The sequence below is a fragment of the Mesoplodon bidens genome, assembly GCF_964165515.1.
Source record: "Mesoplodon bidens genome assembly, chromosome: 1".
Classification (NCBI taxonomy): Eukaryota; Metazoa; Chordata; class Mammalia; order Artiodactyla; family Ziphiidae; genus Mesoplodon; species Mesoplodon bidens.
Genome location: NC_138176.1, coordinates 119,343,151 through 119,371,134, shown reverse-complemented (window position 1 = coordinate 119,371,134; position 27,984 = coordinate 119,343,151). Strand labels below are relative to the sequence as shown.

At 38.7% G+C, this 27,984-nt stretch overlaps 2 protein-coding genes across 5 annotated transcripts in view; one reads left to right on the top strand and one right to left on the bottom strand.

Moving 5' to 3' along the window:
- The window catches only part of FAM13C (family with sequence similarity 13 member C), a 137,696-nt gene extending 111,302 nt beyond the window's left edge, over positions 1–26,394 (top strand). For 2 of the 3 annotated variants that reach the window (XM_081252266.1, XM_081252264.1), the window contains 7 exons: positions 751–889; positions 5,767–5,848; positions 7,262–7,473; positions 18,120–18,215; positions 19,538–19,737; positions 21,281–21,382; positions 24,815–26,394. In XM_081252266.1, the coding sequence (XP_081108392.1) occupies positions 751–889; positions 5,767–5,848; positions 7,262–7,473; positions 18,120–18,215; positions 19,538–19,737; positions 21,281–21,382; positions 24,815–24,938 (955 nt within the window). In that variant the 3' untranslated portion in view covers positions 24,939–26,394. The remainder of the gene's footprint in view (positions 1–750; positions 890–5,766; positions 5,849–7,261; positions 7,474–18,119; positions 18,216–19,537; positions 19,738–21,280; positions 21,383–24,814) is intronic. The other variant, XM_081252265.1, reaches the window with a different exon arrangement.
- Positions 26,395–26,929: 535 nt separating this feature from the next.
- The window catches only part of PHYHIPL (phytanoyl-CoA 2-hydroxylase interacting protein like), a gene marked incomplete at both ends in the record, with an annotated part of 88,378 nt that continues 87,323 nt past the window's right edge, over positions 26,930–27,984 (bottom strand). For both annotated transcript variants that reach the window (XM_081233291.1, XM_081233290.1), the window contains one exon: positions 26,930–27,464. In XM_081233291.1, coding sequence (XP_081089417.1) covers positions 26,930–27,464 — 535 coding nt within the window. The remainder of the gene's footprint in view (positions 27,465–27,984) is intronic.

Here is a 27,984-nt window from a genome sequence, read left to right as displayed (position 1 = left end):
TACTCATGAGTTTATCTAGACCAGGGTCCATGGACATCTGTCTACTGGTGGACTTGAGGGATTTAGTGCATTATTACTATTGTAAAGTGTGTCAGGTGAGAAGGTGAATGTGTTTTCTGGAGAGGGGGTCCATTCCTTTCATTAGATTCACAAAGGCTCTGTTACATAAAGAAGAGTTAACTACTCTTCTAAATCTTCCTTGAAATTGTTTTTAGGTGGAGCTCATGCAACTTATTGAGGATAACGGTACAATAGGGCTCTCTCATTAGTCTGAAATTGGTATCCTCCAAGCTTTAGGAAATACATTTCCTAGACTAATATTCTGACATATGTAGACTAAAGTCCCTGATGACATTTGCCCATAATAGAGTTCTGTGATCAGGGATCTCCAGTAATGAGCAGATGCTACCACAGTAGACTCATCAAATAATGAACTGGCCTCTGGACTTCTCTGATAATCTAGGAAGCTTGGTTTGTAGATCAGCAGCAGTGTTTACTGGAGGAACATTTTTTAAAAATTTATATCTTTAAAAAAATTTTTATTGGAATATAGTTGATTTATAATGTTGTATTAGTATGTGCTGTACAGCAAAGTGAATCAGTTTTACATATATCCACTCTTTTTCTCATATAGGCCATTACAGAGTATTGAGTAGAGTTCCCTGTGCTATACAGTAGGTCTTTATTAGTTACCTCTTTTATATATAGTACTGTTTTTGATGATTCTTTCCCTCTCTGGAATCATTGCAGGCCCCGAAGTTCTTCACGGTGCAGCTGTGGTGATGGCAAAGAGCCACAGACCATTACCCAACTCACCAAGCACATCCAGAGCCTCAAGCGGAAAATTCGGAAATTTGAAGAAAAATTTGAACAAGAAAAGAAATACCGGGTAAGGACGCTGTGGTTTGAAATGAGTGGATTGTGTCAGAAATGCATGGGCTTTTCTGTCCTTCCTTTTTGAGTACATCTCTGTGCCAGGGGACAGCTCAGTTTTCATTGGCCACCCCAGGACCTATCATAAATTAAGTTTCCATCCTGGGTCTGTCTTGTTCTCACATGCTGTTAGCTGCTCTCTGCTAAGATAATTCCTAGTAGCAAATTACAACTCTTATTTCTAAACTGATTTGATTATTGATCTCTTCTTTTTTTTTTTTTTTTCCTGAGGAACCTTACTATCATTCGTGTTCCTAAAATTTGGAAAGCTTTTGAATTATGGTCTTATTTTTTCTTTAGCCTTTTCTCATTTGCATTTGATAAGAACCTATTTAGGACTCAAAGGACAGAATCTCTCATTGTGGAACAGAATGAGGGAGAGTTGTCTTTGACAATAAGGTACTTTCTGGTTGATGGGTGAGGACCTATCAAGTGACATCTATTCAGGCCACTCTTAAGAACAAGCCCTGATCCCATCCTTTCCTGTCAGAGAGACACCAGCCTTCTTGCTGGTGCTGCAGTGTTACAGTCATGAACCTTTCCTTTTCTTACTTGAGAAACAATAGAGTCAGAGGTAAGTGTCCTGATGGCCAGTGCTAGTTTTATTTATTGTCTCTACTGGTGACCGTGGCATAGAGAAGAATCATATCCATGTAGAATTGCACAAAGGTACTGGGTCTTTGGCAGAGGGTCCAGAGCAGCTTGTTATTAAAATAAATGAGACCAGGGAGTGTCTCAAACATCTTAAAATATTTAAAGGCTCACTAAGCTCTTGGTGCAGAGGCAATCTGCAGGTCCCTGTAGTGTGGGTAAGTTCTGGGGAGGGAGGTGAGGGTAGGTAATATTCCACTCTCCTGTTCTTCCTGTCCTGTGTTGCCCACAGTGACTTCAAATTCACTAAAAGAGGGGTTTTAAGGAGGGAGTTTTAGCTTTGCTAAAAATGGAAAAAAAAATCAGATTGGCTTTCAAGACAACCTTAAGGTGTTGAAGATTCTTCTCTTCCTTGAGGTCAGGCAGTCACAGCTACTTACTGTCTTTTATAGAGCAGGACGGTGCTCTACACAGTGTGAGTACAGGCCTTTATTTTATAGATAAGGAGATGGGGGCCCAGCAAAGACTTATAACCTTCTTAAGGTGGTTGTGTTCTATCAGCTCAGGCTTGGGGTGGTTAAAGATGAGTAGTTTTTGCAATGGAGAAGTACAAGTAAAATTCATTAAGTGTCCACTGGAAGTTGAAAGCTCCAGATAGCCTGAGAGAAGTTGATTTTCCTTACTTGCTGCTGGAGTTTTATTGGATCTGTGATGCCCTCATATTGGAATCTGTAGAGAAACAGTTAGGGGCTCCATCCCCAGGGCCTATTAATATTTCTTACCTGGAGGTTCTTGAATCAGACTGATCTGGATTTGAATCCGCCCAGCCACTTAGGAACTCTGTGACTTTGGACTTGTTACTTTATCTTTCTTCTTAGTTTGTCCATCTGTAAAGTGGAGTTAATATTAGTAGTGACTTCTTAAGTTTGTGAGTATTAAATGAAGGAGTGCATATATAATGCTTTTTACAGTTTTGGCACAAAAGAAGTAAGTGGTCTTAGATATTATTAACTTTTTAGTCTGTTTGAGTGATATTTGAATAGGCTATCCCATGGCAACCTCTGCCTTGTCAAAAAATAAAGGAAAATTATAGACATTAATTTTCCATTGGATTTTTCTACCTGCAGCTGCAGACTCTGGATTACTTTTCTCAACTGTAACAGCCACCCAGCAGCTGAGTATTTTAGAAAAGAATTTCTCCTGGCACCTCCTGCCTTTGTCTGCAGAAGCTTTAGGGCCAGAGTAGACACATGCCCGCACACTTAAACATGCAGATGGATGAATTTGGGAGCAGTAAAGGAAGAAGGTTTCATGGTCACTGCTTCTGTGTGTATTAAAGTCTTTGAAGTAATCAGAACCTTCTACGTCTCAGGAAACAGGGCTTCCCCTCGCCCTTCCTGTCTGGGTGCCAGGCTGTGGTTAGAGGTTTGACATGTTAATGGGCTTTAATTGGTTGCTTTAAGGAGCAACAATAGAGTGTATGGCTTTCCTTCCTGGCAGCCTGAAGGTGGGGTTAATAGCACCCGCTGCTAATTTTTGAATCCGAGCTGCTGGGCCTCCATGCTAGTCTGATGCCCTGGTATAATATACGTCTTTCCTTCTCTATTGAATGTAACCATTTCACTTCATATCCAGAACTGTATTTATTCCCTACAATTGATTTTACATTTAACTATTGTTAGACTCATGGACTTAGAAAGGCTGTTTCAGTAGAATTAGAGAATGTTAGAATTAGAAGGGATCAATTAGTCTTCCTTATTTAACCATTGAAGAAACTGAGGCCCAGAGAAGGGAAGTAACTTCTCCAGGTTCATACAGCAAAGAATTGATGTAGCCAAGACAGCAACATAGGTCCTTTCATTCCTGATCCATAAATCTTCTAAAGTGTCTTTTGAATCATCTTTGGCAGACCACAAATCTGGTCCAGTAGTACCCTCAGTTATGTGACTCATGAGCTCCATTTTAATTACACTGAATGAAATCTACACTGTGTAATTTTGGGGAGTATGGCCCTTGGGGCCTATTAAACTGAAATAGTTCAGACGTTAGAAGGCTTGAAGATCCACAGCTTGTATATAAAAACTTTCCATATGATCTGAGAGCTGCCATCCTTGTGAGCTTGATTGAACCTCTTTTGAAAGCTCTCCCAAGAGCAGGGAAATACAAAATTCATTTCAGAAAATGATTTCAGGCTTTAAAATATTTTGTCAGAAAATTCAGCCTTAAATTTCTATTAAGTCCTGTTTGCAGTAGTGAAAGCTCCTTTGATGGTCATTGGCTTAGGGTCTTGGGTTTTCATTTTTGTTTTTAACAGTGTTTCAGAAGATTGCATTAACTGTGTGGAACATATCCAGTGAAAGAGATGTGTTCCAGAGAACAAGATGTGTTTTCAGATCAGAGTGAAGAATTCTGTGAGGATTTCGAGAAATCGCGTGTAAAACATTGACTGTTCATATAACCAGACTGTTACCCAAAGCCAAAATACTAAACGTTATATCAGGGAAGTAGTACAGTGCATCATTCTAGCAGACCATGGGTCGGACCAGGCACAGCAGTTTGGAGGTGTGCCCTCTGTGTCACTGTCCATGGTCCTGAAACCAGGGCTTCCCTACTGGAAACCAGAGTCTCCCTTCTGGGCTACCCTAGGGGAAAAATCACTGTCATTTCCCCTCAGTGTTATTTTCCATCTTGATTTTAAACTGTATGGTTTTTACATCACTATAGAAGTGACAGAACCATGTATTGTGTTTCACAATTAAAACATCTAATCCCATGTACATTTGATGATCCTTTTACACAAGCACTGTTTTTTCCTTCGAACTTGAGGAGCACACTCCTCTCCCTATGTCTCTCTCTCACCAACATCTTGCTGATGTTATATGGATTTAATGGATTCTTAAACATGGCAGAGCCACTAGACTTGTCACTAATATTGTACACATTTCTGGCTACTATTACAGTGTTTGTGATGTCTTCTTGAGCATGCTTATATAGCTCTTTGTATGTCCCCAATTCAAAGTAACCACTAATCTTCTTGAGCCCCCATTTAAGTTACCAGGGTGGCCTCAACTTGTTTAAGAAAGTTTCCTACTGACCTGTGGGGCTGGAGGCTAGGTATGTCTGGCTATTCTTCTCTCCCAGTTTCTCTTTCTGTAGAAAATTTACTTTTAGGCTCTGAAAAGAAATCCAGAAATTAAGGTGAATGATTCGTATGAACAGAGTCATATCCTTCTAAAAGTAAAACTATATTCTTATTGCCACATCCAAGTGCGATTAGCTGCTAGGTAGGACATACATACCCCTACGCTATGTTTGTTAGTGAAGACTTATTCACCATTCCTTTGAAGGTCTGCTAGTTAACACTACTACTACTACTGCTATCACCTATGCCAGTAATAATAACTACCGTAATAATATTTTTAATTCTAGCTAACACCTCTATAGTGTTTAGCATGTGCCTGGAACTCTTTTCAGTGTTAAACGTATATTCACTAATTCATTCCTCACAGCAACCCTATGAGGGAGATGGTATTATAATCCTCATTTGGTAGATGAAACTGAGGCATGGAGAGGCTAAATAATTTGCCCAAGTCCATACTCATATAGTTAATTTTTACTTTAATGCTAGCCCAGTAGAATACTGAGTCTGTAAACAGTGAGAGCAGTTGAACTCTGGGTATCCCCCTTACATACTGACTTCTCAGACTGTTGTCAGGTTTTAGAGATCCTGGGGTCTCCTTTCTTCAGCTTGGAGGATATGACTGATAGGAGCTAAAGCTTCCAGTTTATCAGTGTTTCCCAGGCAGGTTTTGGTCATAAGTCATGAGCAGAGGCAAGGGAGGAAGTGCTGCTTTGTATCAGTAGAGCCATCTATATTGATACAAAGAATGACCTGGCAATGGGGTGTCAGGTATGGGTAGCCCACAAGGTGACTGAGGGTTAGACTGTAGGGGGCACTGACATAGTTAGGACTATGTAAAAAATGCTGGGTGACCAGGTGTGTTTAGAAACAATGTCCATGGCAAGGATGAAAGAGTGGAGGAGGTCAGGAATGTTCACTGTTTTTCAGAGGCAACTCCATCACCTGGAGGTATCACGCCTGAATCTCTCTCCCAGCTTTATATGTTCCTGAACTACCTTCGTGTGCCTTAGCTGTTTAAAATTTTGTTTTTCCTTTTCTCTCTTTCTTCTCTCCCTCCCTCCCTTTACCTCCTTCCATCCCCATTTTTCCCTCCCTTGCAGCCTTCACATGGTGACAAGACATCTAATCCTGAAGTCCTGAAATGGATGAATGATTTGGCTAAAGGTCGTAAACAGCTCAAAGGTAAATGCCAGCCAAGGGTCTCCTTTCTCAGGAAGGAAGCAGATAAAATCGTGATAATGTGCTCCAAGGAGTTCTTGATTCTCTTCCACCTGTGCCCTCTTTAACCTTGTCTCCTGCCTAGATCAGAGGCCCCATCTTGAAATAAAGGGTCCTGGGTCCCCTTCATTGTTTGATCCCATTTAATACATCTCCTTATAAAGAGACTGAGGAACTCCAGACTCCCAGGTGGAATGATTCACTTCAGTGCCAGGAACATTTCAACATGTGGAGTATTCATTTCCCTGGGTTATTGGTTTCTTGGATGTTAGAAACAGAAGAGGCCTGAGCAATCATTTACTCCACACACCCCATTGCACAGATGAGGACATTTATGTCCAGAGAGAGGGAAAGGTGACGTAGCTGGGAGGTGGTGACCTAGGAGTAAAACTTGCTTCTCCTTCCTCCTAATCCAGTGTTCTTCTTTCTCTGTCTCTCTGGAGATGGTGATGTGAGTATTAATTAACTCTAAAATCTATCTTAAGAGATGATGGTTATTTACCAATAAAAAATTATTTTCTTCCTCTCTCTACACTTTTTATTTCAATACTTAGAGACATGGGAGTTTTTCCAGATTTCTAGAAGGATGGTGATAAAGAACTGAAAGGAATATTAATTCAGTGGTATTGAAGTGTAGTGATGTAGCAGGTTTATAATATATGCGGTGTTTAAACACCACGCCAGAGCCTAACTAAAAAACAAACATCAAACAGAGAAGATGAGCTATGTATGTAATTGAGAAATTGATATAAATGGCCTCATTCAAACGAGCAGTCCCCTAGCATATTCTGAAATCTAATTTCTTGATAAGTCCCAGGTGGCCTTTTTATTTTTAATTACGTAGGTTTATATAAAGTCACATTGCAATAATGGTGATTTCTGGATTTTAAATACTGGCATTAGACAAAATTGTGAAACCTTGTCAAGTTGGGGCTGGCATTCCCAGGTCCCCTTCCCCACCCCTCCTATGTATCCTCAGACGTCTGCACTGTGTAATGCCTTCCAGAAGTACTTGCATTTCTGCAGGGGCTCTTAATGGCTGCACAACTTTCAAAACCCAAGTAAATGAATCTTTGAGTATAGAATTTCAGGTGTCATGATAGATAACAGGTGAAAACTTTGGGGCCGGGTACCACTGGTCTTCCTCCAGGAATCCCCCTCAGAAATCTAGACCACTGAGTTACTCCCACAGATGATCCTCCACCTCCATGAGATCCCAGCCTCAGGAGCTGTCTGTTTTCACATCTGGGGAACCATCATCAGCACTGTTCATTTCCACTCACTTGGCATCAGGGAAGGAATTCCTGAAAGGGTCTCTGCTCTTATTAGGGCCAATGAGTCCTCCTTGCTCCTGGTAACTCATGGCATTTCTCTTAGAACTAAAGCTGAAGCTGTCAGAAGAACAAGGGAGTGCTCCCAAAGGCCCAGCTAGAAATCCATCCTGTGAGCAACCCGCAGTCCCCCGAGAGAATGGGAAGCCGGAAGCTGTGGGCCCTGAGCCAGGCTCCTCTGGAGATGAGACTCCAGATGCTGTGTTGACATGCGTGAAGGAGAAGAGAGAGCAGCTTCCTTCTCAGGAGGTTTCTAAGGTATCTCGCCAACCTTCACAGGGTCCCACCACTCCACATGGTGCCACTGAGATCATGATTTTGACCAATTTGTAAGAGCACTTTGGTACTACATAAATATCTTTAGGAAACTGGCTCTGAACTTTCAGTCAGATGAGGTCCTAGTGGGTTATTAGCTATGACCTAGGGCATTGCCATTCTGGAGGTTACAGTGTCGCATGCTGATGGGAGACGCATGGTAAAGACACTAGGGCATTTCATATTCCTTTCTCCCCAACTTCCCCCGATAAGTTAGCAAATGAACCCAAGACTAGGATTACAATCTCATTTTACTGTATGTTTTATTAAGAAATAGTAAAGCAGGGATGAGGTATAAATAGTAAGGAAAGTGGTTTAGTATTTTATATGATAAGAATAGAGACGTAGGGTTTCTTGAGGAATGTTAGGTGAGATGTCTAAAGACTTCAGCTTAGACATCTTGGTTTTGAAATCTTTGTGAGATACCCAGATAGAGTTGTCAATTATGCATTTGGATATGGGCGCCTGGAGCTCAAAGAAAAGATTATATGTTACCAGGGCTTCCCTGGTGGCGCAGTGGTTGAGAGTCCGCCTGCCGATGCAGGGGACATGGGTTCGTGCCCCGGTCCGGGAAGATCCCACATGCCGCGGAGCGGCTGGGCCCGTGAGCCATGGCCACTGAGCCTGCACGTCCGGAGCCTGTGCTCCGCAACGGGAGAGACCACAACAGTGAGAGGCCCGTGTACCGAAAAAAAGATTATATTTTACAAAAATGATGATGAAAGCAATTAGTATTTAGTATTTACCTGGTTAATCCCTCCTCCTGCATATCTATGCTTACATTTTACTTACGCCAAGGAACCTTCCTTGTAGTCCTTCCTGTCTGAACTCTGAGTGATGTGGTTGCCTTTCATTTCTTGAATAATCTGTAGCTACCTTAACATAGCTCTAACTATGCTCTGTGCCATTTTCTGTCTCTCATTGTAGTACTTGAAACTTCTTGAGTAGAGTTTAGGTTGTTTATTGTTCATGATCCTCAGTGTCTGTACAAAGTAAGTATTGAATAAATGTTGGCAGAGTGAATGGATATATGAAAGAACAAACTAGCATGTTTGACTTTGAAATGAAGTCTTCCTGAGGAGAATGCTGGCTTCACCTGTTCTATTGTACCTTATCTAGTCTTGATCATAAGGTGGCAACATTTACCAAATCCCAAAAGGCTTACCATATGCCCCTGGACTAGTCCCTTACATTGGTACACATGATCTACAAGTAGAAATGGGCCCTTGGCTACCTCTGTCTTTGTGAAATACCTTTAAACTTAAAAATAACCAATATATGTTGTGACTAGTGGTTTTCATCCACTCAGCCAACCTGTCCCCTCCTCCCACCCCCCAATATTCTAGACTTTGTGATAGTCAGTGGATAAGTGGATAACTTCTCTCTCTCTCTCTCTCTCTCTCTGTGTGTGTATAAACACACACACACACACACACACATAGTCAGGCACATCTGTGGTTTTCTGTCCTTCAGTGCTTCTGATGGTCTTTCCTGTATTTTATAGTTACTTTGACCACATCTATAAAAGCAGCTTGGTTATGGGCTTCCCTGGTGGTGCAGTGGTTGAGAGTCCGCCTGCTGATGCAGGGGACACGGGTTCGTGCCCCGGTCCGGGAAGATCCCACATGCTGCGGAGTGGCTGGGCCTGTGAGCCATGGCCGCTGAGCCTGCGCATCTGGAGCCTGTGCTCCGCAACGGGAGAGGCCACAACAGTGAGAGGCAGGCGTACTGCAAAAAAAAAAAAAAAAAAAAAAAAGCAGTTTGGTCAACACCCAAGTCCTAATTCTGTGTTCTACTCAGTTGACTAAGGAGTGAGGGATGAGTTGGGACTGGTATAATAAACTTAGAGCAGGACTCAGTCCTTGAACAAGACACTTTCTAATCATACACACTTGGCAAGTGAACTAATTCTCTGATATTCAACTTCCTCATCTATCAAATACAGATAATACCTATTTATATAATTATTGTGACAATAAAAGGAGATGCCTGGTGAACAGTGGGTAATCATTCATTTGCAAAAAGATTTGAGTGCCTACTATGTGTTGTGAACTATGATCCATGCTGGATATAAAAAATAAACAAGATAGAGAAGTGATGTGGGTTACCGCCTTCACGTAGCTCGTGTTTTTCTGGAAGCTGGGATACAACAAGAAATAACTCAATAGACAAAATCATTAAAATTTTTTATAAGTACTGTGCAAAGAAACAAATGATATGATAGAAAATAATGAGTATGGATGGTTTCTATTTTATATAGGGTGATTAGGAAAGCCAATAAGATGACATTTAATGCAGAAGAATCAGCAGGCCAAGAGAGCAGCAAAGAGCATTCTAGATGGAACTGCAAGTATGAAGGCCTTTGAAGGAAGAGCTTGTTTGTAGCTGGAGTTCTCAGATCTGAGGGCTGGAGCACAGGATGGCATGTGATGAAGTCAGAAAAGATAGATCAGGGCACATAACACAGGACCTTTTAGGCCACTGAAAGTATTGGGAAGCTGTTGAATGGTTGTAAGTGCAAAAGTGACATGGTGTGATTTACACTTCAAAGATCTTTTTGATTGCTGTATGGAGAATTAATCATAGGGGAAAAGAGTGGAAAAGGGAAGATGAAATGGGTGGCTTGGACTAGTATGGTAGCCTTGGAGATGGAAAGAAGTAGACACATTCAAAGTATATTTTGGATATAGAATCAAAAGGATGTGCTGAATCATTGGATGGTAGGGAGTGAAGGAAAGGAAGATGGATCCATTTACTGAGATGGGGAAAAACTAAAGGAGGAGAAGATTGAGGGTGAGAGTGAAAACTCAGGAGGTCTGTTTTGGACATGTTTGTTTTAAGATCTTTCAGGAATAGGGTGACCGACCATGCCAGGTTTCCCTAGACTTTCTAACTTTAGCACTGAAAATTCCATGGCCCACCAAAAGCCTCAGTCCTGGGAAAACTGGGATGGTCGATCACCCTACTGAGGTATTCAAGTCAAATAAAAACATGTAAATGAAAATCTGAAGGTCAGAGAAAAACTCTGAGCTCTTTAGAAGTCATCTTTATTTTTTTTTTATTTTTATTTTTTTTTTGCTGTACGCGGGCCTCTCACTGCTGTGGCCTCTCCCGTTGCGGAGCACAGGCTCCGGACACACAGGCTCCACGGCCATGGCTCGCGGGCCCAGCCGCTGCGTGGCATGTGGGATCCTCCGGGATAGGGGCACGAACCCGTGTCCCCTGCATCGGCAGGCGGACTCCCAACCACTGCGCCACCAGGGAAGCCCCATCTTTATTTAAACGGCAATTTATTTCTGTTATTTTAAAAGAAATAGCCGTTAAACTGTTTAGCATCAGAAACCCCTTCAAATAAACCTATCTTTGCAATAGGCTAAAGTGAGGCCCTTTAAGTAGAGAGCATCTGCAGTAGAACATGTATGTCTCAGTATCTAAAGCTGCAGTATTGTTCCTGGGAGAGCTTAACACAGCAGACCATGAAGTGGCTAGGCAGCTATTAGGTGGTTCCTAAGGGGGAGTCCAGAAGCCACAGAAGAAGCAAAGGGAGGATTGAAAATTTCCACAATAGTATTATTCCTGGCTCCTCAGTGAGCTTATTCACGTTTGAGATTATCTCATTAGGTCCCAATTCTTTAAACTCAAATTGATGGATGATTTTCATCTGGAGTCTTTGCTCTACTGCTTAAAATGCATTAAATATTAAGCTTCCAAGATGAGGTTATTTCTTTTATAAAGAGACCTTCGTTATGACTCCTCTTGAAATTTTTGCATTTGGTGTTTAGTCAGAGCTCATACTAAAGCTGATAAACCCTACAGCATTGCCTTGTCAGTTCAGATACTGCTACCGAGTAATCTTCTTCCTCCATCATCTATGGATGATTTTTGGAGATAATCACTTTTCGATCACAGGGCATCCGTTGAGCACTGGAAATGAATGAATCAACCCTAGGTCTGATTGTGGTGCTTATGTATGTTCTTTTCTTTTGAAAATCGTGAATTGGTACTGGCATATATCCCCTTTTTATTGTCCTTTCCAAGAACTGTAGGTGGAGTCAGGTGCACAGCACAAATTACCAACTGGATGAGTAATGGCAGTTACTTCTTCTGGCCCTTCATTAACTGCAGCATCTTTGAGGAGAAAAGGTTGGTTTTTTTTTAACATCTTTATCGGAATATAATTGCTTTACAATGGTGTGTTAGTTTCTGCTTTGTAACAAAGTGAATCAGCTATACGTATACATATATCCCCATATCCCCTCCCTCTTACATCCCCCTCCCACCCTCCCTATCCCACCCTTCTAGGTGGTCACAAACCACCTAGCTGATCTCCCTGTGCTATGCAGCTGCTTCCCACTAGCTATCTATTTTACAATTTTGTAGTATATGTAAGTCAATGCCACTCTCACTTCATCCCAGCTTACCCTTCCCCCTCCCCGTGTCCTCAAGTCCATTCTCTATGTCTGTGTCTTTATTCCTGTCCTGCCCCTAGATTCTTCAGAATGATTTGTTTGTTTGTTTTTAGATTCCATATACATGTGTTAGCATACGGTATTTACTTTTCTCTTTCTCCCTTACTTCACTCTGTATGACAGTCTCTAGGTCCATCCACCTCACTACAAATAACTCAATTTCATTTCTCTTTATGGCTGAGTAATATTCCATTGTATTTATGTGTCACATCTTCTTTATTCATTCATCTGTCGATGGACACTTAGGTTGCTTCCACGTCCTGGCTATTGTAAATAGAGCTGCAGTGAACATTGTGGTACATGACTCTTTTTGGATTATGGTTTTCTCAGGGGATATGTCCAGTAGTGGAATTGCTGGGTTGTATGGTAGTCCTATTTTTAAGTTTTTTAAGGAACCTCCATACTGCTTTTCATTTCTAAGTCTATTGATTTGAATCTTCTCCCTTTATTTCTTGATGAGTCTGGCTAATGGTTTATCAATTTTGTTTATCTTCTCAAAGAACCAGCTTTTAGTTTTATTGATCTTTGCTATCATTTCCTTCATTTCTTTCTGATCAACCTGATCTTTATGATTTCTTTCCTTCTGCTAACTTTGGGGTTTTTTTTGTTGTTGTTGTTCTTCTTTCTCTAATTGCTTTAGGTGTAAGGTTAGGCTGTTTGAGATGTTTCTTGTTTCTTGAGGTAGGATTGTATTGCTATAAACTTCCCTCTTAGTACTGCTTTTGCTGCATCCCATAGGTTTTGGGTCATCATGTAGAAAAGCAGATTTTTAAAAAACATAATAATTCATTTTATTTTTTTAAATCAAGTAAAAATTTGATAACTGATTAGTGAGTAGTTGTGCATTGGAGAGAGGGAAGACTTACAGGTAAAATGCACCAAAAGGAAGATCCCGTCAAGTTCTTCTACTTACCCTTTTAACAAAAATTTAATTTTCTGAATAGGTAATACTTTCTCACATAGCTCAAAAAATATAAAAGGTTACACATTAAAAAGACTCCTTCCCACCCCATCTGCCAGGTCCAGTTCTGAGGTCTCCCACTCTAAGCAGGTGTAACTATTGCTATGAATGTTTTAGGTGTCCTTTTGGAGTTTCTATATTTAGCATATACAAGAAAGTATTGATACACATTCTTAATTTGCCCCTTTTGAAAAAACGTAGCAGGCTACATAATTATGTATCCTTTTTTCACTTTGCATATTCTAGATGGCTTTTTATATCAAGACATAGAGTGCTTCTCAATTTTTTTATCTTTAAAATTTATGCTTTAATAGCACGATGGTATTCCTTTATTAGTAATTTACAACATTGATAGTAACCTCAAATCAACTAGTTTGATAGCTTAAATAACATTTAGTATGCCTGACTCTGTGCCAGGGACATTTACATAAGATAATTAAAAATGATCCTCATTCTGCATATTAAGAATTTGCAAATTAAGAATCTAAGGTTCAGAGATTCCATAATTTTCCAAATTAAAAATAGTGTGTAATTCTTGAAGCCAGTTATCTGAACTCATGACCTCTGTTTTCAAGGTCAATATTAATTTGCAGTATGCTTAGAAATCTGAATTGACCAAGCCATTCTCTTCAGCAGTTGCTTTGTATGATTATGTTTGTTATTGACTTCCCATGTTGTTGGACTGACTGGTTAGTTCAAGCTGTCAGACTTGTTCCACGTATACTTTCTCCCTCAGTGAGGGGCTGGGGAGACTTAGACACAGGGAAAGTTTGGCAAGACTTGAGTCCCTAAAGCTAAAGAGTAATAGATTCTTGTCACTCACTGTCCAGAGAGGAGAATGTCAGTTTTACCTCCCTCTCAAGGAGAGAGCTTGTTTATGGTGACGGTTCGACTAATTTTTATGTTTCCATGGTTTACTGTGAAAGAATACATGGGACCGGTGCCATGGGGAGAACGGAAAACAAGCATGGTGGTAAAAACACTTAAGCTGTGGCAGTTTTTTCTCCAAACAACTTTCTGACCAGGGCCTAGAAAGAAATAACACTTGGACTGACCACTCAGCAGCAGTTCTGCTTGGAAAGCCAGCTTGTTTGGGGGGTACTATTCCAGATCTTGATAATTCGAGTAACCTACTGGATAGGGGGCCAGGAGTTTTTCATGACGGAATTGTCAAGCTATCAACAAAGTATATCAAATTTTGTTCTATGCACAGTCCCTTCTTGCTCAACCTCCTTTAAGTTACATTTCTTCTGATGCCATATAAAATGGAGCAGGAAGTAAGGATAATTAGCTTTGGGGTTTACCTCCTTATATTTATTTATCTTTAAAGTCTGACAACCCATTCATGTGCTGGATATCTGTCTCTGGCTCTTTCAGGTTATTCAACACAGTCCTTGTTTTCTCCATTTAAATAAAAATCATAAGTTAGATACTACTAACATACCACAGTCAGCCACCAATATGCAGAATTAGGGAGGGAGGATGCATTTCAGAAACAGAGCCATTGAATTAAGAGGAGAGAATGGTCTGATTCTTAGTAGAAAGTGGCCGAGGAATAGCAAAGTCTAATGTATTTCTGCCCCTTAGATTTGAGGTACCTATCCTGCAGAACCTACGTCTTGACTCATTTTCCACCATGAAGATTGACATTGCAGGCCTCATAATAGCTGGTGTCCATAGGCCCCTGAGTAGAAGACAGCTCCTGGCACATAATCTCACCACTAACCCTTCTTCTTCAGGCAGCATGCCTTCCTGTGCACATATATTTGAGGATAAACACTTATGGCATTGAAGTCCTGTACTTACGGCCATTGAACCCTCACATCTGTCTTTGGGAATTACTTTAATAATGACCCTAAAAGTAAAATCATAGAATCATGAGAGTGAAAGATGAGTGCCATACATTGTACCTGTACCCCGACTTTTATCTAGCATTTGTGGAAGGAACTTTTCTATAATGGCATTCATCATTCTAACTTGCTTTTTGGTCACTCTTTTCTCTCTTTTAAGTCTAAATTTAGCTTTTCTAGAATCCAGACAATATACTAAAAATAAATAAAACCAAAAAAAATCAAACTGCAATAGAGATGCCAATAATAGTTAAATGCATCATTTTCTGAAGAGCTTTCTATGGAATATAAGTCCCAAAAAGATACTGAATAAAAAACATTATTTCACTGTTTACTGAACTTAGAGATTTCTTTGTCACCTATTAAAATCCCATGGAATACATGAAAGAATTTTTTATTTTCTGTGTAAACATGTGTCATGACTAAGAAACTGTTTAAGGAATGATTGAGCTAGAAAATGAAAGGCTCTTGGAGTTACTTAACCAATACTTAAAATGCTCTACAGAGAGAGGTGGTCTTTCTTTCTACTGAAAATAAAAGAGCCTTGGGCTATATAGCCTGTGGAATTTACATGAAGACCTCTAAATATTAGACTACTTTTGCATATAAACCTGGGTTTTTAGATGGGTAGTAAGAAAGGGGATACATTGGGTACTGTGAGAATTTGAAGAAATATGTGATATAATTTATTTGGGCAGACAAGACTGAAACACAGAAAACAGTTAAGGCCCAGACAGTGAGACACAGAGAAGTTCAGAGAAAAGGAAGATCAATATGGGCCAGACACTTAGGTTGCTTCCATCTCCTGGCTATTGTAAATAGAGCTGCAATGAACATTTAGGTACATGACTCTTTTTGAATTATGGTTTTCTCAGGGTATATGCCCAGTAGTGGGATTGCTGGGTCATATGGTAGTTCTATTTGTAGTTTTTTAAGGAACCTCCATAGTGGATGTATCAATTCACATTCCCACCAGCAGTGCAAGAAGGTTCCCTTTTCTCCACACCCTCTCCAGCATTTATTGTTTCTAGATTTTTTGATGATGGCCATTCTGACCGGTGTGAGATGATATCTCATTGTAGTTTTCATTTGCATTTCTCTAATGATTAATGATGTTGAGCATTCTTTCATGTGTTTGTTGGCAGTCTGTATATCTTCTTTGGAGAAATGTCTATTTAGGTCTTCTGCCCATTTTTGGATTGGGTTGTTTGTTTTTTTGTTATTGAGCTGCATGAGCTGCTTGTAAATTTTGGAGATTAATCCTTTGTCAGTTGCTTCATTTGCAAATATTTTCTCCCATTCTGAGGGTTGTCTTTTGGTCTTGTTTATGGTTTCCTTTGCTGTGCAAAAGCTTTGAAGTTTCACTAGGTCCCATTTGTTTATTTTTGTTTTTATTTCCATTTCTCTAGAAGGTGGGTCAAAAAGGATCTTGCTGTGATTTATGTCATAGAGTGTTCTGCCTGTTTTCCTCTAAGAGTTTGATAGTTTCTGGCCTTACATTTAGGTCTTTAATCCATTTTGAGCTTATTTTTGTGTGTGGTGTTTGGGAGTGTTCTAATCTCATACTTTTCCATGTACCTGTCCAGTTTTCCCAGCACCACTTACTGAAGAGGCTGTCTTTTCTCCACTGTATATTCTTGCCTCCTTTATCAAAGATAAGGTGACCATATGTGCGTGGGTTTATCTCTGGGCTTTCTATCCTGTACCATTGATCTATATTTCTGTTTTTGTGCCAGTACCATACTGTCTTGATTACTGTAGCTTTGTAAATGAAATTGAGTTATTTGTAGTGAGGTGGAATGGACGTAGAGTCTGTCATACAGAGTGAAGTAAGTCAGAAAGAGAAAAACAAATACCGTATGCTAACACATATATATGGAATCTAAGAAAAAAAAAATGGTCATGAAGAACCTAGGGGTAAGACGGGAATAAAGACACAGACCTCCTAGAGAATGGACTTGAGCATATGGGGAGGGGGAAGAGTAAGCTGTGACAAAGTGAGAGAGTGGCATGGACATATATACACTACCAAACGTAAAACAGATAGCTAGTGGGAAGCAGCCGCATAGCACAGGGAGATCAGCTCGGTGCTTTGTGACCATCTAGTGGGGTGGGATAGGGAGGGTGGGAGGGAGGGAGACGCAAGAGGGAAGAGATATGGGGACATACGTATAACTGATTCACTTTGTTATAGAGCAGAAACTAACACACCATTGTAAAGCAATTATACTCCAATAAAGATGTTAAAAAAAAAAAAAAAAAAGGCCCAGAATGGTTTTCAACTGGGATGGGGGTAAGGTAGCATGAGAATAACTTGAAAGCTTTAAAAATACACCTGCTTGAGTCATTTTCTTTTCCTTCAGGATTCTCAGAGGGGATCTGGAAGGCAGAGTCAGATAGGACACTTGGGCAATTATGCTATGTGCTATTTCTACCATTTCCTTCCCACTACCTGCTGAGTGAGAACCATTGGACTAGAATGAAAAGGAGGTTGTTTGTGGTAAATATGTAGAAAACTTAATGCAGGACACACATCAGGGAGGAAAACGAAGGCAATCAGAGGAGTTTGGTCATTTTGGCTGGAGAGGTAGATAGGTTGGGATAGGTAGGTAGGTAGATGATTAATAGATAAGTAGAAACTGTTTAAAATTTTATGTACTTTGTGACATGTTAGAAATGGTGCTTAGGGATGAGTCAAAGAGCAGCAGGGTAATAGAATACATTAGTAAACAAGAGGTTATGAAATTTTTTTGTTGGAAGGAACTTTTTAACTCCAACTTCCTTGTTGTATAGGTAGGAAATTGAGAATTCAGAGTTGTTAACTGTTTTATCCAAAATATTTAGTTTATGTCAGACTTAGCCAGTAAGCTAGCATATAATCCAAGTATGTAGTGATAAAGACCTGGAGAAGGTTGGTGTCTGTGGATATAAAAGATCTTGAAAGTCAGATAAAATACATGTTTCAGAAGAAAAATAAATAGCTCTTGGATCACCCATTGGTTTTTTAAGAATGAAGAAGTAATTAAAGAACAGGGTCCTTACCATTTAAACATTGAGGACTCCTTCAGTAAGCTTTAAAAACGTATTTCTAAACTTGGACCTATCCTTTAAGAAACTTTCCTAGAAGAAAATTGGCATGTGCTTCATACAGTGTCTTATAAATGACTTACCTTTTTAAAATTACTGTTGCATTTTAGTATTGTAATCCCTTAGAGGCTTCAAAACTTTTTTTTTTTGGCCTCCTAAAAACATTGATGTGTTTTCATTCTTGTTCGAGAAAGGAACAATAATTAATTTCATGTTTTCCAGGTAACTAAGCAAGACAAGAACCTCATAAAGCCTCTTTATGACAGATACAGAATTATCAAGCAAATCTTGTCCACGCCTTCCCTTATTCCAACAATTGTAAGTTGGGATGTTTGCATTAACTAGAAATGTGTCCTTGTGCTTTGTATTGATGTTTAGTTAGGGAGGTAGCACCATGAGAGTTATAAAGGAGCCTTCTTTGCAGGATGTGCTGCTAACAAGGCCAGTTGTTATTTCACAAAGTAGAAACGTGGTCTCCCTCAACTCCAATACTATACTTAACAGTGGCTGATAATTAAAACTATTGTGAAACAGGAATAGATAGCAATTCTATTTTTGAAGCCAGTTATTACACTTGCTTTCATTGCTTGGGTGAGGAGAACAACTGATGGATTTTAGTTTGGCATTACCTAATTTACAACAACACAGCTAGACAGAACAGAGCTGTTCTAGTCTGTGTGTTGTTAATTTTTCCCCTTTAATAAGAAAATTGATAGTATGTTCCTTGATATAATGCAGCATTTGTTTTTGGTACCATTTGACCATCTCTGTGCAAGATAGAAGTAGAATTATTTCAATAGAAAATATGAATACTGAAACTGAGTTAGACTACTTTTAATAAAGAATGATTTATGGGAATACAGAACTTGAAAAGCACCACACATCCTACTCCATCAATATTAGAACAGTCACTTGCTCAAGATATCAGTATTAAAAGAAATATTAACAAATTCAAATTTAAGTATACTTCAGTACATTTATATTTCCACAACTCTAAAGACAAAGACAATAGTGGTTCATACTCTTCGAAATTTTCCAATTAAGGAAGCATAATTTAAAATGGGGTATGATTTTCAGATTTCCTTGCAAGAAAATCTTTTGTTTGTGATAAGCATTACCTGAACAGGTTAAGCAGTAATTCCATTTTGTTTTGGCCTTCATAGAGCTCTTCCCTGAATTTGTCAATTATCTGAGTATTCTCTGTATCTGAAAGTGGCCCACACCAGGACCTGATTTGGGGTATTTCTGGATGACAAAAGAAGTCTATGGTCCATTTCATCCTAACCCATATAACTGTTAAGAAGCTGGGGCCCAGAAGGCCTGGGTGAAAGGGAAGAATTACTAGGCAGTGCAGCCCAGATTGGAACATATCCTAGATGTCTGTGCCTGCTTTGGCCCAGCAGAGAGATCTGAGCTTGGTGAGCATTTTAGCCCAGGATGGGTGCTTCTTTGCTCATTAACTTCTGCAAGTTTTTTGATGCAACTGAGCAAGAGTTTCTCTTGGTTGCTTTCTTCTTGGTTCTCAGTAGCCACAGGGATCATCTACTGTTTTCATTGTGTTTATTTATGGTTCCCCTTCCTGGTTTTGCTTCCTCAAGAGGCACTTAGCATTTTGTAACTTTACTTCTTCCTATGATAAGCAGGAGGAAGAAGACTCTGATGAAGACTGTCCACAGGGAAGCCAACAACTTTCTTTGCCAAACCCAGCATCCCACCTTCCTGTTGGCGACCACCTCACCTACTCTAATGAGACTGAGCCTGTTAGGCTCCTGCTACCAGATGAAAAGAAAGAAATCAAACCACCAGCTCTCTCCATGTCCAATTTACATGAGGCCACCATGTGAGTGTGAATCCTCAGTGTGGAGTCTCCTTTTAACTCCTTCTGGTCTGGGGGACATTATATGTCTGTACACACAAAATTCAGAAGAGCTATTACATGCTCTAAAAAATGCTATCCAGCAGAAAGCATAATCTGGTTATCCTTTTAACAGGAAAATTGAGAAGACAAAGCCATGAGGAACCCAGGCTCCCAATAAGGTCCCAAGGATGTCATAAATGCTAATGGTCCATTTGTTACACTTGCACATTCTTTTCAGCAGGGTCTGGCACCAATCTAATGCTTGACAGTGTGTAAAGCAGAGTTGGCCTTTGAAAATGATGGACCAAAAGGAATTGGGATCCTGTGTTGGGTCAGCAGTTGTCAGGGCCTTTATCCTAGTCTATTCTATTTAGATAAAATGGTTTCTCCAGACTGGGACTTAAGTAAATGAGCTGACCTTTTTCTCCTAATGGCCACTCAGTCAGGAGCCATTTGGATTTTCATTAGTATTATCATTATTGTTATTATCATTATTCAGTAGCTGGCACTCCTCTTGATCATTTGGCCTTCTTTGGTTTGTATATTACAGGCCAGATCATGAGATTTTCTTTAACATGTATAATAGTGTGGTGAGTATATGCCCCAAGATAGGGATGGAATCCCCATAAATATGAGGCAAGACCAAGCAGTAAGTTGCAAGCTGAGATTTTAGTGTGCTTGTATCAGTTGGTACCCCAATTTCAGCTCAGAGAAGAGTGACCTGTTTGGAAGCAGAACATCAATCCTTCCTTATTCCCTCCCTTTCCTCCTCTTTCCCTCCCTCCCTGGTTCCCTCTCTCCTCTTTTCCCCTCCTTTTCTTCTCTTTCTTTCTTGGTTGGTAGGCTGGCTGGCTGGCTGGCTGTTCTAAAGCAGCTGTTCTTAACTTCTTGGGGGGTGTTGGACTTTTTTGAAAGCAATGGAATTTTTTTACTTTTTAGAAAATGCCCATATATAATTTCAGGGAGTTCACAAACTTTCTGGAACCAGACACAAGTTCCCCAGATAAAAATTCCTGCTCTGAAGTATGTGACTTTTCTCTCTTGTCTTAGAATGAAGTGAGTAGAATCTGTGACATAATTATAGCTTTCTCTGTGTCTTTGTTTCATTCCCAAGGGTTTTGCCATTCCCCCTATACTCTAGATTAAGGGTAGAATTTTCTTTCAAATCTCTCCCTTTTGTGCCTCTTATGTTTAGTCTATCACCAAATACTGATGAGTATTCCTCCAAAATGTCTGTCTCTCCCTCATGTATTCATGTGGCCTTTACCCTCACCACTTATTATAATGGACTCAGTCTGCTTGCCTCCTGTCTGCCCTTTCCATTTTCCTAGGACATTATTTTCATCAAGTAATGTCCTCAGTGATGTGCTCCCCTATGGTCACGCTCTACATGTGTCATATTTATTCAAAAGACACACTTTTAGGCAGAACACTTCTGTATCATAATATGCTTTTGCTAAATCGGTAACTCTGCTCATGATGAGCTCTCAGTTATGCCAGAGCATATATATTTTACCTGATACAGGCCTGTACTTCTTGACCATCTCCGAGAAACTAGGGCTGACAAGAAGAGACTTCGGAAAGCCTTAAGAGAATTTGAGGAACAGTTTTTTAAACAAACAGGAAGGTAAGTGTGGGCAGAGATATTTTTTTAAGCTAATATTTCCTAGAGAACTGCTGTTAAGAGTGAGCTGTAATTTTTTCAGGAACAGTGACTTTATACAAGACATAAATAATTTCCAAAGTGACTTAGACCCAGGATTTGTCTAATGCAACATTTGGGTAGTACCATTATTGGGTATGTTTTATGGGAGGCTGTAGCTATCAAGTATGAGACAGCAAAGCTTTAAAAAATAAAAGATGAACTCCCCAAATCCCTAACTTTGCACAATAAATCTCATTACAATCGAATGTACCTAAACCTTTAAAAAAAAACTATAATATTTAATTTTTCAGCCCATATAACTTCTTTGTTCTTGGTTACTTAGTTCTACAGGTTACTCCCTACTTTATTAAATAATTCTTCATTTGCTTTAAATATATATTCTTTAAGCTTCAGGATCTGGCCTTAATTATTTTATTTCAGGATTTGGTCAAGAGTTCATTTCTATTCTTTCTATCCCTTAAATGTTTAGCTATATCCTCTCTTTTTCTGTGTCAACCCAGTCTCACTATGCAGTCCATTAGTTTCTTCTAAATTTTGGTATACTGTGAACAAAATTATATATATGCATATATATAAAATCATGAGAAAAGAATTATTAATCTACTTCTGGAAGAGACAGAGACCAGCCAATTAGCTATCCTGAGCCTGTTTCCACAGTTGTAAGAGGAAATAATTAGAGTTCCTGGGATACTTTGGGAAGCTATAGTTATCGTGTAGGATGTCAGTCTTTAAAAAAAGTTTTAGGGCTTCCCTGGTGGCGCAGTGGTTGAGAGTCCGCCTGCCGATGCAGGGGACACGGGTTCGTGCCCCGGTCTGGGAGGATCCCGCATGCCGCGGAGCGGCTGGGCCCGTGAGCCATGGCCGTTGGGCCTGCGCGTCCGGAGCCTGTGCTCCGCGGCGGGAGAGGCCACAACAGTGAGAGGCCCACATACCGCAAAAAAAAAAAAAAAAAAAAAAAAAAAAGTTTTAAAGGGTGTAACTTTGCCAAAGTCACGGAGTTATTAGGGTGGCAGAGGTAGGAGTCTGTGATACACTGGCTCCTCAGTATTCTTCTCCATCTAGGTATCTGCCTTTCTTGAACTGCTTTGATTTCAGCAGCCTGAGGGCTGCCCTGATGGAGAAGAGACTGTTTTCTAAAAACATCCTGAAAGTTTGGTCTACTCACCTCTTAGGAACTTTCTATTTCAGTCCTCCAGGGCTGTTCAGTAGGACTGGACCTCTCAAACTTTTTGCATTTAGCAAGTACAGGTGTAACACACATAGTTTTCTAGTGGAATCTTCAAGTTGACTGTTATAAGTCCAAGTTACTTACCTTTCTGCTGATGTTATCTAGTGAGAAATGTTAAACGGTTGTTAAATTTAGAATATAAAACATAATTTCTTGTCTTCTTTTTCCATTTCCATTTTTTCCTTTACAAAATTTCCATACAACTTTTACATTTTTTTTAACCTATCTGAACCCAGAAATTTACTTTAAAGAGTTTGAGAACTTCCCAGTGTGTTAACTAGTCCTGCCAAATGGGTCTGCAATGGTACTTGGCATGCCTTTGCCATACAGGGAAGTTAGTTATGTTATGTGTATAGTATTCTAATGCACCAGTGAGTCCTAAACTCACTTCAGATATGCCTAATACTTGATTGAGGTTATATGCCCTCTTGTGGTAATACACTTAAACTAAATGCAGAAGTAGTGCTATATTACAAGTAAAATCAAATAGTTGAATGGCTAGGAAATATGGATCTTGTTTTCCTAAAACATTTCATTGGGAAGGGTTAACTGTACATAGCTAAAATAACCAGGCAAATGGATTACTAAAAATTTTAAGGTACTATAAGTGTTCTTGGTAATATTCACCATGTGAGAAGCATAATTATCTAGATATGACATTAACAGTTATGAGCCAGAAACTGTGCTAAACACTTTAGTATGTTTTATATAATGAGAAAACTGCTTAAGGAAATACTTAGCAAAAATTTTCACTCTGGCCAATGAACTCTTGTTTATTAGCTAAAATGGAGTATGCAGGACCAGGGACAATTGCATAATGGCTTATAGTATTTCCCTATAAATTAGAACATTTATTCACTTAGATATGTTTACACAAATTAAGGTGGTATTTAGACACCCAGTTATGATAAGTTTGGCTCAGAATACTGAAGGGAGGCAAAGCAATTATGTTAAATAATTGAGACAACATTTAAGAGGAACCCTGTCTAAAGATTTGTGTGCTGTTCTGAGTTCTGAACTAGAAATTTCAGGGCAGTATATGTAGTGTTAAAACATAAGTAGGTAACTACATTCGTAGGGAATCTTTATAGATTAGCTGTTCTTTTATTTGGAAGTAATAGAAATGTATCTTTATCAGTACTGGGAAAAGAGAAGGGGTATAGGTAAAATATTAAGTGTTTTCAGCCATACATATTCTCCTATTACCATACATATTGGAGAATACTGGAGAGAATATTGGAGAGTATCTGTATTTATACTCAGCGGCAATTGTGGTGACCTCACCTGTGTACCCACCCCTTGTATTTCAAAGACATGGGTGGAAATATTTTAAAAGCAGTTGGCCATCTTTATTAACAAAGGAGGAAAGACCCTTCTGAGATCCTGAAGTAACTACTTTCCTTTAGAAAACATATCCTGGCAATGTATTTTTTCTGGGAAGGCAATGGTTTTAACTCCAGATGCTATCCAATTATTCTTCAAAATAAGTGTCAAGAACATCTGGTAGTTAGAAGGCATATGTATAAAAATATGTGCATCATCATATGCCTAGTCTTAGTGCAATTAGTGTGCAAAGAGAACCACTGAAATTTAGACTCAAATTCCTTAAAAAAACTTCTCAGTGATTCTTCTACTATACATTAGCAGAGTTAGGTATGATAATTACAGGAAAACTTAGAAATATTTCATGTTTGTAAGGTTAACTACTTAGTTTCTTCTCCTATTACCATACATTTATACGTTATTTCTGTTATGTAATTTCTGTTGTATCTTTAGGTTGATATTTTAAAATACAACTATCACTGTAAGGGCTGAACATTCTACACAGGCATGGATCATGGGAGAATGACTAGATAAAATGCCTTGAGGGTTCTGGTTTTTATTTCCCTCGGAACTTTTCACTTGCCCCAACGTTATATGTTTATGCACTGGATATATTTGCAAAACATTTAGATTTTTAACTTCTCAGAGTACTGTTACATTGAAACCTAGTAACATGTGGAAGAGGGAGTGAATGAAGGTAAAAGGGAAGGGAAAAAAAGACATGATGAAAAAATCAAGTGGAAACTGCTACCCTGTACTTTTCTCATGTAAGAGTTAGAAAAGGATTTTTAATGACTGGTTGGTTCATTATTAACTAATGGACAATATTTTCTTTTTTGCAGAAGTCCACAAAAGGAAGATAGGATACCAATGGCAGATGAGTACTACGAATACAAGCATATAAAAGCCAAACTGAGACTATTAGAGGTCCTCATCAGCAAGCAAGATGTGGCCAAAACTATTTGAGGTTCAGGAAATGTTTGTGATCACTTTGACCCAAGATAAGTCAAGTTTATTTTCATCTGCTGTTCTTGCTAAGTAGTTATGACAAATGAAAATTGAAGCACTTTAGTGTATTAGCTGTTTTTAAGAATGGATGGCAAGTGTAATTATAAATGAGTAGAAGGGATTAAAAGGGAGGAGATACAACAAGGAACAGTATAATTAGAAAATAAAATTTAGCCTTCTCCATGCCAGGGAGAAAATGCACAGTCAGTATAATTATTTCAGAAAACATCTATTTTATCAAATCTAAATAACACAAAGCATCCACCTGTTAAATGGGCTACTGGTTAAGAAAGTCTACTTAGTGTCCAAAGATTGCTTATATTGACATATGGAAAAGAGCATAATTTTAAAAAATCAGTAAGAGGAAGAAAAGAAACTTTATTTTATGTAGGAAGGAATACAGCTAGTAAGAATGTAATTTATTTGAAACTTCTAATAGATTTTTAAGTGATTAAAAAAAATCTACTACCTTGTTCCTTAAATCTGCTAGGCTTTCAGCACCCTAAAATATATGAGAATGTGTCACTGATAATTTTTTATTTCTATATAAAAATAGCACATTATTTTATCTGTTACTTAAAATTTTACATTTCTGATTACCAAAGTTCATTCTGATAGCATGTACTTTGTGAATTATCTTTGTCTATATAACAGATGTTTATATTAAAATAAAATATTGTATTAAAATTTGAAAATAGGTATTTTGGATAGATGTGTCTGTAGTATATAATCTAATGTGATCAGTTATGATTGCTAATATTTGTTTACTATAAGATTATATAACTATTTTTCCATTGGAAATTTTTTTTTTAATGTTCCAAGGTCTATACTTTATGAAGTCAAAAAACTTTCCCATGAACTATATAGTTGTTCTCCATTCTGTATATAATGAAAGGTTTAGAAATTGTTGCTACGACACCTTGGGAAAGAAGCCAGGATATTTTATTTGCTTCATTCACTTTAGTGTGTGCAGTTATTTTGTACTAAACCAACCACCTGTTTATTACTTTTGCTTTTGTAAAAATAAGTAAAAGGTCCACATTTTCTCTTGTACCAACCATGTTTATATTTCTCTTTTCTGTAATGTTTGAGCATGATGTTGAACAAATTCACATTTTCACATAGTTTGGATGGGAAGAACATTGACTATTTCTGAAGCAGACTATTTCAGAGGCTTATTGTTTTCTCTGTATTTACCTGATATTTTATAAATCAGAATAATGTCCTTCATAAATTTGTTTAATTAAAGTCATCTACTTAGAACAGATACACAACTATTTGAGGTTTACAAACTACATCTTTGATAAGGGAAATGGTTTCGTGACATGTATACAATTGCTATTAAAATGTAACTATATATTCTATAAGACTGTAAATATTTTATACAATACAAATAAAATATTTTTCTATTATATTTATTATGTTGAAACACAGTAGTTGTTTCCTGTTAGCTAATATAAATAATATAAATAACACTGTCAAACAACAAGTTGGAAGTGCTGACAATTCTAGGCTTCAAGATTTAATTCATGCTGCAATTACACCCTTTCATGCGGTTTGGAATAATCCCAATATTTGCTCAGTAGATTAAAATGAGTGCATATTTAAACACCATTTATAAGCCATTATTTTCCATTATTTTGTATTTTGCTAAAGCAGTTTATATAATTGGTTATGTTTGGCTTAAAGAAAAAATTAAACCATTGCAGCATCTAGGCAACAGAGTGTCAGAAGGACAACTTAGGATATTTCAGCATTGAAAGGAGGGGGAAGGGTAGGGAATAGGAAACACTAAAACAGCTCTGAATGAAATTTGGTAAGTGGCAGTTTGCTTTTGGTGAGAGCGGCATGTGCATGCTTCAGTGGAAAACATCTGGTGATGAAAATGGACAACAGAGGATCAATGCTCCTAAGGGAAGAAAGGGGACTAAGAATAAGAAAAGTGGGCATTAACGTCCAACACTAATATTACAGGTTTTGCAGCTGGGATCTTTCTTTGCATTTGCAGTAGATAAACTCATGAGCTGATGACCAGTGATTTCTGCCACGGTACCTAGAGAAAGATCCACAGGGTCAGTGTAAATGACTTCTAAAATGACATCCTGAGCATGGTGGTAAACCAGCATCCCATCTTCTTCTCTGCAGGTCAAAAATTTATTATCCTTGGAATTTAGTTGAGGAAGGCGCTGCTTACAAAATTCATCTCCTGGTGATCCCACAGGGGCAATGACAAGAATCACATAATGATAAGCAGTGTACATACAATAGAAGTCCCCAAAGTATAAGTTAGTATTGGGGTTGAAAAGTTTTTCTGCTGCAATCTCAAACCTGTATCTTCCATAAGGTGAATCCTGGGGTGGCTTCCCAGTATTGAATTCAGTGCTGCAGCTGAAGAAGATGCCTTCTAATTTTCCACTGATAGGAGAGCCATGGCTACCACTGTTATCCTTGACAGAGGGCTGCATAGCATTCCCATGATGTTCTCTGCAAGAGAAAATAAATGGTCACTGCTTGGTACGACAGTGGTAAAGCTACTGATTTACAGAATTTAATGGTGATAGGCCTAAAGGTCAACTGTCTACTATTAAAAGCCTGAGTGCTCATCCATCCTACCATCAGATCAAGAAGAATGCATCTTTTAACATTTCCTATAGAAGGCTAAATTTTAGCCTTGACCCTAAGGTAAGGATGCTCTGCTACAAACCTCAGAGGTCTTTTACATAATAAATTTCCTGACCAGGAAAACCAAAGTGAAATTAGAAATCTTATGGCTGAAATCACATCCATTATATGCCTACTGGATTTTAGAAGTGGCTTGGTGAAGAGAAAACTGGATTAACAATACTGGTTAAATATGTTGAATGTTTCTTTAAAGTATGCCAGAATTTAGATCTAAAATGAATGTTGTCCATGTACATTGGTACAAAAGCATCTTGTTTCTTTTTTTGCTTTAGTTTTTTTTTTTAACCCAGACACAGTTTACTAATCAGGCCCTCTTGCCTGC